This window comes from Corythoichthys intestinalis, chromosome 17 (assembly GCF_030265065.1).
Source record: "Corythoichthys intestinalis isolate RoL2023-P3 chromosome 17, ASM3026506v1, whole genome shotgun sequence".
Lineage (NCBI taxonomy): Eukaryota > Metazoa > Chordata > Actinopteri > Syngnathiformes > Syngnathidae > Corythoichthys > Corythoichthys intestinalis.
The window spans coordinates 24,698,886-24,713,142 of NC_080411.1; the positions used below are offsets into that span (position 1 = coordinate 24,698,886).

The following is a 14,257-nucleotide window of genomic DNA, read 5'->3' on the forward strand; positions in this document are numbered from 1 at the left end:
AGCTAAAACAACACAATTATTAACACTATTTATTATAGTCATAATCATAATTATACAGCCTAGGGGGGAATCATTATTCAGTCTTGTGCATCTTTTTTGCTCATCACTGTAACACCAATTGTTTATTGGTTGTGGTAATTGAAGACCAGTCCAAACTACATTAGAAATACATAAATATGCACACATTACAATGTTGTATTTTTGACTTAAGACAGCAATATAAAACTATAGAGCCGTCCAATTTAGAATTCTCCCACCAAATGCATTTTGTTTTTAGAATAAAAATAAGTAATTCATTAAGCAGGTGATGGATAAAATGGTATTTTCTTTAATAAGACAAATACAAATGTGCGTACACACCCACGGTAAATTAATGCTGCGTGATGAAATCAGACTGAATGTTTAGTTTTACCGTATGGGCCGTTTGTAAAGGAGCACATGCTGAAATTTACATTTTCTCACATTTAGCGCCACACAGTGTTTAAAATGCGGTGTGAATATTCTAGAGGCACATTTACATTATTTAGCAATTGAAATATTTATTTTTAAATAATAAGTAACTTAAATGTTTAAATCCAAAACTAAATATTTAATTTTAAAATCTTTAATATAAATCTTACATCTCTTACCCCACCGTGAGTCATCACCTTATCGTGGTGGAGGGGTTTGCGTGTCCCAATGATCCTGGGGCTTTAGGCCCCTGGCAGGGTCAACTATGGCAAACAGGTCCTAGGTGAGGGGCCAGACAAAGCATAGCTGAAAAAGGCCGTTATGACAAATAAAATAAATGGATTCAAGTTTCCCTTGCCCGGACGCGGGTTACCGGGGCTCCCCTCTGGAGCCGGGCCTGGAGGTGGGGCTCGGGGGCGGGCGTCTATTGGTCGGGCCTGTCCCCGTTGGGCCCTGCAGGGCACAGCCCGAAGGGGCAATGTGGGTTCCCCTTGCCATTGGCTCACCACCTGTGGGATGGGCCACAGGGGTCGGGTGCGCCGGAAGTTGGGCGGCAGCCAAAGGCGGGGGCTTTGGCGGTCCGAACCCCAGCTACAAAAGCTAGCTCTTTGGACATGGAATGTCATCTCTCTGGCAGTGAAGGAGTCCGAGCTAGTCGGACTATCCTCCACACACAGCTTGGGTTCTGGTACCAATCCTCTCGAGAGGGGTTGGACTCTCTTCCACTCTGGAGTTGCCCACAGTCAGAGGCGTCGCGTCCCATTAGGCAAACCCCAGCCAGCAGGGGGCCACCCATAGGGTCAACAGATTTAGCACACGCAGCTTTACTGCACTGTCGCAGCGACAAGTGCGTCAGTGCCAGTGAAAGCCTTGTATCTGAGTCCCCTGAAGGGGCCCCTTCACTCACTCTACACTAGAAGCCGGGCACTTTGAGTGTCCTAAAAAGCGTTCCATGACACCGAGGCGTGATTATACCTTTGTTAAATATGCTATTGCTCCAAGTCCAACTGTTCCCCTTACTTGCACACGCTTGAAGGGCCCCATGTTGCTTGTTTCCTAGGGACCCTTGCTACACCTCTGCCCACGGTGAGAGGTGCCGAGCAGGTGTTTGGATACTTATTGGCCCCTGGCTTGGCGCCTGTATGTTGGGGTTTACCCCGGTAGACGAGAGGGTAGCCTCCCTCCGCCTTCGGGTGGGGGGACGGATTCTGACTGTTGTTTGAGCTGATGCACCGAACAGCAGCTCAGAGTAACCACCCTTTTTGGAGTCTTTGGAGGGCGTGCTGGAGAGCGCCCCCTCTTGGGACTCCCTCGTTCTCCTGGGTGACTTCAACGTTCACGTGGGCAATGACAGTGAGTCCTGGAGGGACGCGATTGGGATTAAATCTAACTCTTAAATATTAAATCCTAAATATAAATTTTAAATCTAAATCTAAATCCAAATTCAAATCCTAAATCTTAAAAATATATCTTGATAGTAAATCTGAATTATATATCCTAAATGTAAATCCTCAATGTAAATCTTAAATCTAAATGTTAAATCTAAATCCTGAATCTTGAAATGGGTGAAAATAAACATTTAGTATACTCGTGTATATTATATATATATATATATGTATAATATGCAAATTAACATGAATGGTGACCGGAAGTAACAAAGTCAAAGCTGGAGCAGCTCAGACTGTATTTGCATATTAGCTGCATTTCCACCAGTTTCAAGATTTAGGGTTTAGATTCAAAATTTACATTTCGGATACATATTTACGATTTGGATTTAACATTTACATTTATAATGTAGATTTAAATATAATATTTATCTTTAAGACTAAGACTTAATATTTAGATTTAAGATTCAACATTTACATTTGGGATTTAACATTTAGATTTAAGATATATATATATATATATATATGTAAAATTTAGGTTTATATATTTAAAATTAATACATACAATTTTAAATATTTAGTAACGGATTTATAAATTTAAGTCTAATACTTAATAATGAAAAATAAATTAGTTGCTAAGCAATGTCGTAAATGTGCAAAAAAAAAAAAAATAATAATAATAATAATCATAATAATTTTCACACCAAATTTTAAACACTGTGTAGCACTAAACATGAGAAAATGTAATTTTCAGCATGTGCTGCTTTACAAAATATTAGAGTACCTCTCAGTGGTTATAATGGTACATATGAGTTAGATTCTTAGCCTGAAGCAGAACAGCCAAAGTAACACAATTATTGACTTTAATGTTATATATAGGTGTAAATATATCATAGTTGTTTTGGTTTCCGTAGCGTAATGTAGTATTTAGAGACAAGACTTATGCCAAGTTCATTTGTATAATGTATAGCTGGTTAGTGAGCGCCCTCTAGTGGAAGACCTGTAAATTACAATTATACTTTTCATTTTGAAAATGCTTGTGTTGAACCAACTTGAAGGATAAACATTTCGAAACCCTGACTATAGCCGCAGTGTGCCTTCGCTGGTTTTTGTTACCTATATTAAAACTGCTATATAAATCCAGTAGATTATTACTAAGCATTAGCATAAGTATGATGCTTCTTATAAAAAGTAGGATAATAATTGATCATGAACAGTGATGGCAAAAAATATAAGGCGGATTTTGGTGATCAGCCTTGACATATTTAGCTATTCAAACATGATCAATTTAGCACTTGAGATTGAAAAATGCACATATCAAACTGACATTAATGTCGGAACAAAAAATGTCTACAAAACAGGCAGTTTAAATTAGTTTTTCACTATTAGAAAGATTATTTAAGTTTATTTGGTGACATCCCCTCCCTGTGCAAATGGATTGGACGCCACTCATGGCTAATGTGCAGTTGATTTAATGATGTAAATATTTACGCCGCAAGTTGACATGTTCTGACATGAATATATGCTCACATACGAATTTCAACTACTTTACTAGTACATAATTAAAACTTATTGGCAAACCACTGTGATACACTAGAAACATCAGTAGATAATTGGGCCTAGTATTGTTAGTTCAGGTAGTTTAACTATGCTACTATTTACTATTTGATTCAGCAGTGGAAGGCACATACAGTGCTGGCCAAAAGTATTGGCACCCCTGAGATTCTGTCAGATAATTCTCAATTTCTCCCACAAAATGATTGCAATTACAAATGCTTTGGTGGTAATATATTCATTTATTGTGCTTGCAATGGAAAAACACAAAAGAGAATAGAAAAAAATACATAAATCATTATTATTTCACACAATACTCCAAAAATGGGCCGGACAAAAGTCTCGGCACCTTTTGAAAAATCATGTGATGCTTCTCTAATTTGTGTAATTAACAGCACCTCTTACTTACCTGTGGCACATAACGGCTGGTGGCAATAACTAAATCACACTTGCAGCCAGTTAAACCCTCTGTCCTGTGTACCACATTGGGCATGCATAAAATTGAAGACCAAAGAACTGTCTAAGAACTTAAGAAGCTAAATTGTGAGGAAGCATGGGCAATCTCAAGGCTACAAGTCCATCTCCAAAGACCTGAATGTTCCTGTGTCTACCGTGTGCAGTGTCATCAATAAGTGTAAAGCCCATGGCACTGTGGCTAACCTCCCTAGATGTGGACGGAAAAGAAAATTGACGAGAGATTTCATCGAACGATTGTGCGGATGGTGGATATAGAACCTCGACTAACATCCAAACAAGTTCAAGCTTTCCTACAGTCCGAGGGTACAAAAATGTCAACACGTACTATCTGTCGGCGTCTGAATGAAAGGGGACTCTATGGTAAGATACCCAGGGAGACCCCACTTCTGACCCAGAGACATAAAAAAGCTAGGCTGGAGTTTGCCAAAACTTACCTGAGAGAGCCAAGAATGTTTTTGAAGAATGTTCTCTGATCAGATGAGACAAAAGTAGAGCTTTTTGGGAAAAGGCATCAACAAAGAAAACAAAGAGGCCTTCAAAGAAAAGATCACAGCCCCCACAGTCAAACTTAACGGAGGTTCCCTGATGTTTTGGGGTTGCTTTGCTTACTCCGGCACTGGACTGCTTGACCGAGTGCATGGCATTATGAAGTATGAAGACTACCTACAAATTTTGCAGCACAATGCAGGACCCCCGTGTGAGAAAGCTGGATCTCCTTCAGATGTCATGGGTCTTCCAGCAGGACAATGACCCAAAACACACTCCAAAAAGCACTAGAAAATGGTTTGAGAGAAAGCACTGGAGACTTCTCAAGTGGCCAGCAATGAGACCAGACTTGAATCCCATAGAACATACGTGGAAAGATTTGAAAATGAAGTTTGGAGAAGGCACTCTTCAAATCTCAGAGACCTGGAGCAGTTGGCCAAAGAATAGTCTAAAATTCCAGCAGAGTATAAGAATCTCATTGATGGATACCACAAGCGGTTGTTTGCAGTTATTTTGTCAAGGGTTGTGCTACCAAGTATTAGGCTGAGGGTGCCAATACTTTTCTCAGGCCCATTTTTGGAGTTTTGTGTAAAATGATAATGATTTTTAAAAAATTCATTCTCTTTTGTGTTTTTTCATTGCAAGCAAAACAAATGAAGATATTACTTCTAAAGCATTTGTATTTTGCAATTATTTTCTAGGAGAAATTGAGCATTATCTGACAGAATTGCGAGGGTGCCAATACTTTTGGCCAGCACTGTAGAATGACATTTGTGACCTTGGACTCCTCCAATCTAGAATCACACTGAAATAAATGATGACGGAAACAAAACAACAGAATTTTAGTGTAGTTCTTTTATTCATTTTTTTCTTTTTTGTACAACAATATGTGTAGACAGCAGTGATGTACAACCAGTTGTACAAGAGCAAGTAAAACAAACACAACCAATGAGGAAATCACATTATTATCCATTCATCTTTTCGCCCAGTTCAAAACAGAAAAAGGCTCAAACATGAGACAAATATATATGCTGTATATATATTGTATATATCAAAATCGTTTTGAAAAGTGTTCCATGGGGAAATAAGGATGAGGTTAAAAATCTTCCAAGTCGATTCAAAGTTTCTACTCTCGCCGTCATTTTTTAAACTGCTGCAGAAAGACCAGGGATGCGCCCCTACCAGCGCACTTATTAGTTGATTTATTGGAGTGAAACTTTTGACATTTTTTGTCAAAACTGCAAGGTTATCAAGTATCAATAATTGTTCGAACTCTCCTAAAAATGGTATCAGTGCAGTGCTAAGAAATACACCATTTTGCCATGTGATATTCAGTTGATTGTGGCACTTGAAGAACAGACCAATTTAAAGCTTAACGATTGATTGAACCCCAAAGTTGAGGAACCATTGGGACATCTTGTCCTTTTGCAGACTAGTGAACAAGTTCCAACCAGTACAAATATGAACATTAGTTTTCATTTTTTGACGCACTTACTAGAAAAGCATCTCAAGAGCATGTAAATTTAATGTTTGAGTTTTTATTACTCAACTAAATTGGGCTTCTAATACAAATTCATGGAGAGGATTGTTTTGTAAGGTATAAAACCTAAAAAAATCAGTGAGTATTTTAAAAATGAGAATTATGTTCGCTATACTTCAGCATATTCATTCGACCTATTTGATTATTATTAGGATGATTTGAGTTCCATCCAAGGACGTAGGTTTGGTCTCAATATCGGTAGGGACGATAACCCTAACCCTAACAAAAAAGAATAAAAACTTTTGTCCCCAAGCACAGCCCCCAAACTCAACAAAAAAATGAAAGCTCCATAGCGCTGTTTTAAGACCACATAAATAAAATAAAAATGAAAACTTGCGAGAAGGGTGTAAACCTTGGTTCACTAAATTTCTTACAGTTTAATTAACAGTAACAGCAGAAAACATAAAGGAGAATATTTCTCTAAAAAGCAGTTCCCTCCTAGAGTTCGGGAAATTCAAACATATTAATGTTATGCTAACTCTGATGCAGGTCAGACTTTCAGTATCAAAATTAGTGGTGTGTTCGCCACCTCCACAACATTGACGTCTTTTACATTACTTACAGTGTCTGCTGCTGGCGGCAAAAAAAACTTGTAATATCCATCGTGTGAGGGGAAAACATTGTGCAAGTGAAAAAGGGTCAATGTTAGTCTGAACATAACGAAAGTAGTGTAATTCATTTAATATTCGTAGCGTAAATTCTGTCCTTATAGCATATGGGAAGACAATTTAAATTACCTATATACCTGAAGTCATTACATAATGCAAATAAGGTTGCTTAAAAGTTGGTGGGGACGATTTCAGCATCCTGAAAAGTTGCTAGTTTTATGTCCCTACCATCCCTATGCAAACCTACGCCCTTGGTTCCATCACTGAAGTTAACAAATACTGCTACTGGATCGAATATGTGTCTGCCACTTTGACATGATTTAAAAATATAGAATAGTTGATAAAAGAGGCAAAATTCTGGTACATGACTTGCAAAACGAAATATTTTTGATCAACAAGAGGCACCAATGTATCATTTTTTTAGCTGCCTATCTCACAGGAATTGTTAACACGTAAGAGTAAAAGTTAACACGTAACAAAGTTTGCAAACTGTGTTTGCATTTTTTTACTGTTGTGACTTCTTTGCATGTACAGACACAAATGTCATTTAATATTTGATCAGCTTGCCCCTCACTGGATTTAGTAAACACGCACTACAAAATGCACTCGGACATTTAACGCATGTATTGTTCACAAAGTGATGGGAAAATTTTTGTAGTACTTGTATGCAAGAGTCGTCCCACAATTGAGGACTAGTATATAGACCATAGTTCATTCACTGGAATTGACGGCCAATCCAGTTTTAGGGTTAAGGTTGGTCACTACCAGTGCCAGTGGCAGCCAATGAGTTCAACCGGATAACCAATGGTATCAGTTTTATTCTCAAATGACAAGATGAGTTCAATAAAGCAAAGTGTGCAAATTGCCACTTCACATGTAAACAACAACCATGGATATGTGCCATGTGAAATGTGGACCTTTTTTTGTAACATACTTGCAAAGTCATGGAATAGTCATGGAAGTTTGGTCCAGGAAAGGACCTTGATGTGATGCATCTTACCTGAAAGACAAGCTTTGTTTGTGGAAGCCTATTGTTAGTTATCGCGTGTGCATCAACAAGCACACTTTGGCGTATTTTTCATCGTTTAGGCATTTATATCAAAGGTTTCATGTTGTTGAACAAGGTTGAAATGATATAAAGTGTTCTTGGGTCACAGTTTTGTGTGTTTTTTTTTTTTACCATTTCAACTCTCAACATAGGCAATTATAAAAACTGTACTTTGTTTTGGGTTGAAGTGTTGGTCCCTTGTGTTCTGCTCAGTCATTCTAGTGAAGACTTCATGAAACATAAAACGCTTCCTGCCTCCGCTCAGTAACCGAGGAAAAGTCAAATGGCCCCTTTGGACTCAGCACTTTGGGCAAAGCGGCCTAGCGTCAGCCCGGTCCACCGCACTTACTTGGGCTCGGGGGCTCCCAAAAAGGCCATTCCAAGAGGTGTCTGGAGCATCGGGTCATGGGTGTGACACTGTGTGCGTTAGGACTTCTGCTCGGCGGGGGCGGCAGGCGTGGCTACGCTCTCCGGTTTCACGATCTGATACGTGATCAAGTACTCTGGGTAAGCCTGATTACGAGATACACACGCAAAGAACAATGATTACAGATGATGTCAGAGGAAATGTATACTATATACAGTACGTAACAAAAGTCTTGTCGCTTGCATACACATGCACCTGAAGTGTCCCTCTAATATATTTGTAATAAATATTTTCTTACAAGAAATGGATGATATTAATCTCAACAGGTTTTGGAATAAAATTTCGGTGCCAAACAAAACTGTTGAAAAGTGTTCTGATGTTTACAGCTTGGTAAAGTCCATTGAGTCAATTTTTGCAAAGACATAAATCTTGTCGCCTTGTCAAATGATGCACACAATCCCAGATTACAGCTTCACCTGTTACCAATAATGGATCAATTAACTCTCAGGTATGTATAAAAAGAACCCCAGTGCACTAGACTGCCACATCAACTGCAACCTGACCTCTGAAAAGATGCCCAAGATTCCTCCTGAGACCAAAGTGTTAATTATCAAGAGCCTGAAGACCAGATCCACTGCAGATGTGGCAGACACCTTCAATGTGTCTCAGCGTCAGGTACAGAGAATAATTAAAAAAAAAAGATAAACAGACTGGAGACGTTTTTGACAAGCTCAGATCAGGCAGACCCCGCAAGACAACTGCTTGGGAGGACCAGTTGTTGGCTGGAAAATCCAAAGCCAGCCCTTTTTCCACTGCAGCAGAGCTCCACGAGACCTGGTCACCTGAAGTCCCTGTGTCAACCAGAACAGTCTGTCGAATTCTGTTGAGAAATGGCCTCCATGGTCGAATCAGTGCCCAGAAACCAGCATTAAACAAAAGAAAATTAAAAACCGTGTGGCATTTGCAAAGGCCCGCAGCCTGTCGAAAGGATGGGCGCTGGAAAAGTGGCAAAAGGTGGATTTTTCAGATGAATCTTCCATTGAATTACACCACAGTCGCCACAAATATTGCGGGAGACCTACTGGAGCCCGCATGGATCAGAGATTCACTCAGAAAACAGTGAAGTTTGGTGGTGGAAAAATCATAGTCTGGGGTTACTTCCCATCTGGGGGTGTGCGAGAGATCTGCAGGGTGGAAGGCAACATAAATTGTCTGAAATACTAACAAATCTTAGCTGCCTCTTACATTCCTAACCATACAAAGGGACAAATTCTGCAGCAGGATGGTGCTTCATCGCATACTTCAATCTCTACCTCAAAGTTCCTCAAGGCAAAGAAGCTCAAGATCCTCCAGGACTGGCCAGCCCAGTCACCAGACATGAACATCATTGAGCATGTCTGGGGTAGGATGAAAGAGGAAGCATGGAAGACAAAACCCAAGAATGTTGATGAACTCTGGAAGGTATGCAAGACTGCTTTCTTTGATGTTCCTGATGACTTCATCAATAAATTGTATGAATCCTTGCTGAACCGCATGGATGCAGTCCTTCAAGTCCATGGAAGTCGTACTGTTAATAATATTATAATATTAAATTTGGATCTCACAGCACCACTACTTAATTCGCTTATGTTATGTAACGTATTTTTGTATTTGTAAAGTACATTTTTTTGTTCAATTTTCACACTACTTTCTGTAGGCCACAAAACTTTTGTCTTGCCAAAATTGGACCTTTATGTCTTCATTCAATGATTCAGTAAACAAAATTTTGTACATTCAACATCATTTGGGAGGGCCTTAGCTTTCATATGAGCCATTTCTGAAACCAAATGAATAATTAAAAGTCAGGTTATTAGCAATTGTTTATACAAAATTGATAAAAGACAAGACTTTTGTATTTATACAGTGGTAGCTCTACATACGAATTTAATTCGTTCCAGGACCTGGTTTATAAATCGAAATGATGAAATGTCGAGCGGGATTTTCCCATAACAATACATTATAATTCAATTAATTTACAGCCCAAACACCTACGCTAAATCCTTAGATACTTCTGGAAAAATTACAAATAGCAATTACATAGAGCAAACCAAATAAATTATAAATAAAAATTGTAATAATAATAATGTAACGAATCGGGTTCTAATGTGGCTCTTGTGTTTTGCATGCTGTTCCTGAATGCACCGTGTGACTGACGACATACTGAGAGAGGTGCGGTAGTTTTTACTTTCTCTATCTATGTTGTTGTTGGCGTCGACTGCAGTACCATGTTGTGTTGCACAAGTCCTGATTTAAAAACCTGACGAAGCAGGCAATTTCTTTGCCGATGTTACAATAATAATTGTCACCAAACTAATAAAGACAGGAGAACGGAGGTAGGAGGAGGACCATCGTATTGTTGAGTCAGTTCACTGCTGTTCATACAACGCCAGTGTTGTTTTTGGCAGCCATTTTAATTTCCTTAGTCTTTTGGACGAAAATACTTATTAGTTTGAAGTCATATTTTAGTCAATTCAAAAGTTTTGTCTAGCTTTCGTCAAAATTTCGTCTAGTTTTAGTCAACAATTCTCAAAATATTTTCATCTATAAACTTCAAAAGTTTTTGACCATGACTAATAGACAAAAGGTTTCCAACAATTTCGAATCAACATGACAGTCGAGCAAATAACTGTAGAGTCTAAAAGGACATCATTTTCATGATGATAATACATACTCAGCAGGAATACAGCACATTATTTGCAATAAATTAAACTCACCTGGACGCCATGAAGTGCATGTAAAATGTTTTCCACGAGTTTAAGACACAGAGTCACCACGCTAAATGCTAATGCTGACGCGAACGCTAGTCTAATGCTACAAATGAGTTTAGTGTGTGATAATCACTCCGCATAGACCTTTAAAGGCTAAAGCAACATGGCATATCCAACCAAGATAAGAAAGCAAAACTTACCAAGCAGCACCTGACACATTTTTTTCACAAAAAGAGCCTGGAATGGGCCCAGGCTTACTCACAAAGCGTGTGTGTGTGTGGGGATCCAGGGCTAAGAGAGGCGCAGCATGTCACATGAGTGACATGACCAAACACTGCTAAATCTGTGCTAACTACTCATACAATAAGAAAATATCACACATTGTGAATTTATGACAGAAACTATGGCGAATTTTCATCTCGTTCTCGTGTTGTCAGACAACAACTGGCATCCATGTCGTTATGTTTTAGTCTCTCAAAACACGTTTTCAGCGCGTCATCGTCGGGAAAAAATTGTTTTGTTGACGAAATATTTTTGTTATCATCATCGTTGATGGAAACAACACTGCACAACGCTCATATTTTTCTATCATTTCCAACTTCATTTCAATGGTAAGCATCACCTTTTTCCTTTTTTCAACACCTGCACTGACCTTATTGGGACAGTTAATTTCTCTCACAAGAAAATCCGCCATGCATCAGTCTAGCAGGAAAACACTTAAATTGCAACGCTGTTATAAATTGTCGTATTTCGAGCACGTCCTCATATGTCGAGACAAATGGCACGTCAAATTCTAAGTCGGGTGTCGAAAGGATCGTATGTCGAGGTACCACTGTATATCATTTTGTGTGTGCATGTTCAGAACAAGGACATAGGTGTCAATCTAAATGCCTGTTTCAACATTATTATAAACCAGTGGTTCTTAACCTGGGTTAAATCGAACCCCAAGGGTTTGGAAAGTGTAAGGGCGATGGTAACGCAGAGCCTTATTTGTAAGCTGATCAAATCTAGGCAAAGTAGGTTTTTGAACCAGGTTCTGGACTGGTTTGCTCCCAATTTACAGGCTTACTCCATTTCTTCTAATTGCCTTGATCTGATAGGGAGGAGGAGCTGGTTTGCTCAGTGGAAGGTTGACTCGCACTTGGTATGAGGGAATACAACAGACCAGTGGGCAGCGTGGTCTCAAATTTTGACCTGTTTATAAAACATGCTGCCAAAATGAGAAGAATTTTAAACGGAGATTTGCTAAATTAATAGCGTGGTAGCTTAGATATTGGTTTTGAATTTGAAAAAAAAAAGTTTTATTTTGTAATTCTGAATGGTTCAGTGAATCCACATGTGAAACTTGTGGGGTTCGGTACCTTTAGCAAGGTTAAGAACCACTGTTATAAACCTATAAAGACAAATGTGTTGTCTAACGTGCGCACGTCCACACCTGCTCTCCTCTATAGATGACGTACTCAGCGTAGGCCAGTCCGTTGACACTCGGCCGGCCAATGACTGAATGATGCCCCGGGGGTGCGTGGGCCATCTTCATTGCACTAAACTGAAGAAAGGACTTACCTAGCGTCACTCTACAGAACAACATCTGCCTGAAAGCAACACATCGACCAATTGTTCGTTAATACATATGTAGGAAAAGTATATCCTGTGTTGGGAAATAGAAGATTACCTGTGACACACGTAGCAGGAGCGATCTTTGTGGGTGGGACATCCAGTACCTCCGCCTATTCCGTACACGTACTGGTTACTTTTGGAGGAGTTCTCTGCGAAGTAGATGCCGGCACCGAACATGCCGCCGATGTAGGCGTGGCGTTCATCGAAGCCTTTGTGGATGATGGCGTTGATGAACGGAGAACCTGCCATGAGGACAATTAGTGTGAAAGACAGCTGAGAGTACTGGCAGAATTCTGTACAGTCATCACAGACTGCCTGCGATTTGAAAAACCAATGGGCAGTACTTCAACTTGACCTAGAAATTCAAATCAATTCCTTGCTTCATTTGTGCACCAACACCAGTTTCGTGGCAAGCACAGAGACCGTGACCAAAACATCACGGTACTATGTTCAACATAGGCATAAAAGAAGAACAGACTATTAAGAGTGTGAGAATATAACATAGCAGAATAATGGTGAAATATTGTGTAACAGCATGGAAAAAGCAAATGGCAAATTGTCATGGATTAATGAGCGTCGCTGACTCAATCTCGTTTCATTATTGTAACACCGTGTATGATTAGAACGCCTGAATGGGACAGAGAAAAGCAAAGTCATGGATCTTGACACAGTTATATTAAAGTAATGTATTTTTTGAACAACGAAATGCTTCAGTTTCCTGTTGATATTACTCCTAAGGCTTTTTGAGAAATAACCTTGGTACCACTACAGAAGAATCATTTAAAACTTATTTTTTAAAACTAAACATAGGTATTTTGACAGATTAAAAAAAAAAAGGACGTCCACAATTTTCTACATCGAAGCTGCTATGCTAGCACACTGTTGGCCGAGTTTATTAGGCATGATGGGGATTTTATCGCCAAAGAAGATACCGGTCAATACTTGGTGACAATACAATAAAGTTATGACTAACTGCAAGTGCTAAGGTATGTTTAAAAAGAAGGGACATCTGTAGTGTGCTACGATGAAGCTCTATGCTAAGGCTAGCATGGACAGCAGTTACCCTAAAGTTTATCGAACACTATAGGGATTTTAAGCGTAAAAATGGATATATTTTTGTTCTATAGTTTATAAAAGGAACCTCTGCCTTAAAGACTTGTAGGCTCTAATAAGGTGCAATAGTTCTCTTTTACTAAAATATGTTATTAAAACTAATAAAACATTGCCATTGATTTAAAACTCTACAATATTTAGTACATAATTTGAACTATGGAGAGCATAATGTTTTATGCACGCAATGGGTGCTCGGGGTGATGACGTAGTTTGTCACTTACTAGACGAACACTAACGGTCTTCTGTAATTCCATCTACGCAGCAAGACCTCCAACACATGCGCATATCGGTTAAAAGTGGCGAGAACTTACTTTTTGTGTTTTTATTGAGTCTTTTATTACCTTTTCGTTGCCTCAAAATAATTTCTGCATGTGTTCCCCTCTCATACTTTTATGCATTGTGTTTTCTTGTGGTAGCTTTAAAGCAGATTGTTGATCTGCTGACCACATTAGTCACGAAGCGTATTTAAAGCACCCTTATTTGATGTTACTACGTTAAAGTATTTTCTTAAAGCATTTTTATGATGTTCTAGCTGTATGCATCTAAACAAAACACGCTGGAAGCGCACGGTGGTACTTTGGGTGTCGAATTCGCCTCTTGTAGGAGGTTTTGCCGGTGTAGCACATTTTGGGAGAACGCCGGTTTTGTCATGCTCTCATCTCGTGTCATCCCGTCTTTCCTGTTAATTTTGCTTTTGCTGTTCGTTTTGTGAAATATCGACAGTGTTGTCCAGCTCATTAATGTTCCTAGCAGGTTCAAATTGGAAGGACAGAACCGACGACATGTTTATGTAGAGTGATACTGGAAGTACGGCAGTGTAACCAAAGGACGTCACCGCCCTGCGACGTCAACAACAATGGCGACC

The 14,257-nt window shown here is 39.2% G+C and overlaps 1 protein-coding gene across 3 annotated transcripts in view; it reads right to left on the bottom strand.

Moving 5' to 3' along the window:
* Positions 1-5,185: 5,185 nt before the first annotated feature.
* The window catches only part of tnksa (tankyrase, TRF1-interacting ankyrin-related ADP-ribose polymerase a), a 149,295-nt gene continuing 140,223 nt past the window's right edge, over positions 5,186-14,257 (bottom strand). For all 3 annotated transcript variants that reach the window (XM_057818164.1, XM_057818163.1, XM_057818165.1), the window contains 3 exons: positions 12,335-12,521; positions 12,098-12,254; positions 5,186-8,061 (listed from right to left, as the gene is read on the bottom strand). In XM_057818164.1, coding sequence (XP_057674147.1) covers positions 7,975-8,061; positions 12,098-12,254; positions 12,335-12,521 — 431 coding nt within the window. In that variant the 3' untranslated portion in view covers positions 5,186-7,974. The remainder of the gene's footprint in view (positions 8,062-12,097; positions 12,255-12,334; positions 12,522-14,257) is intronic.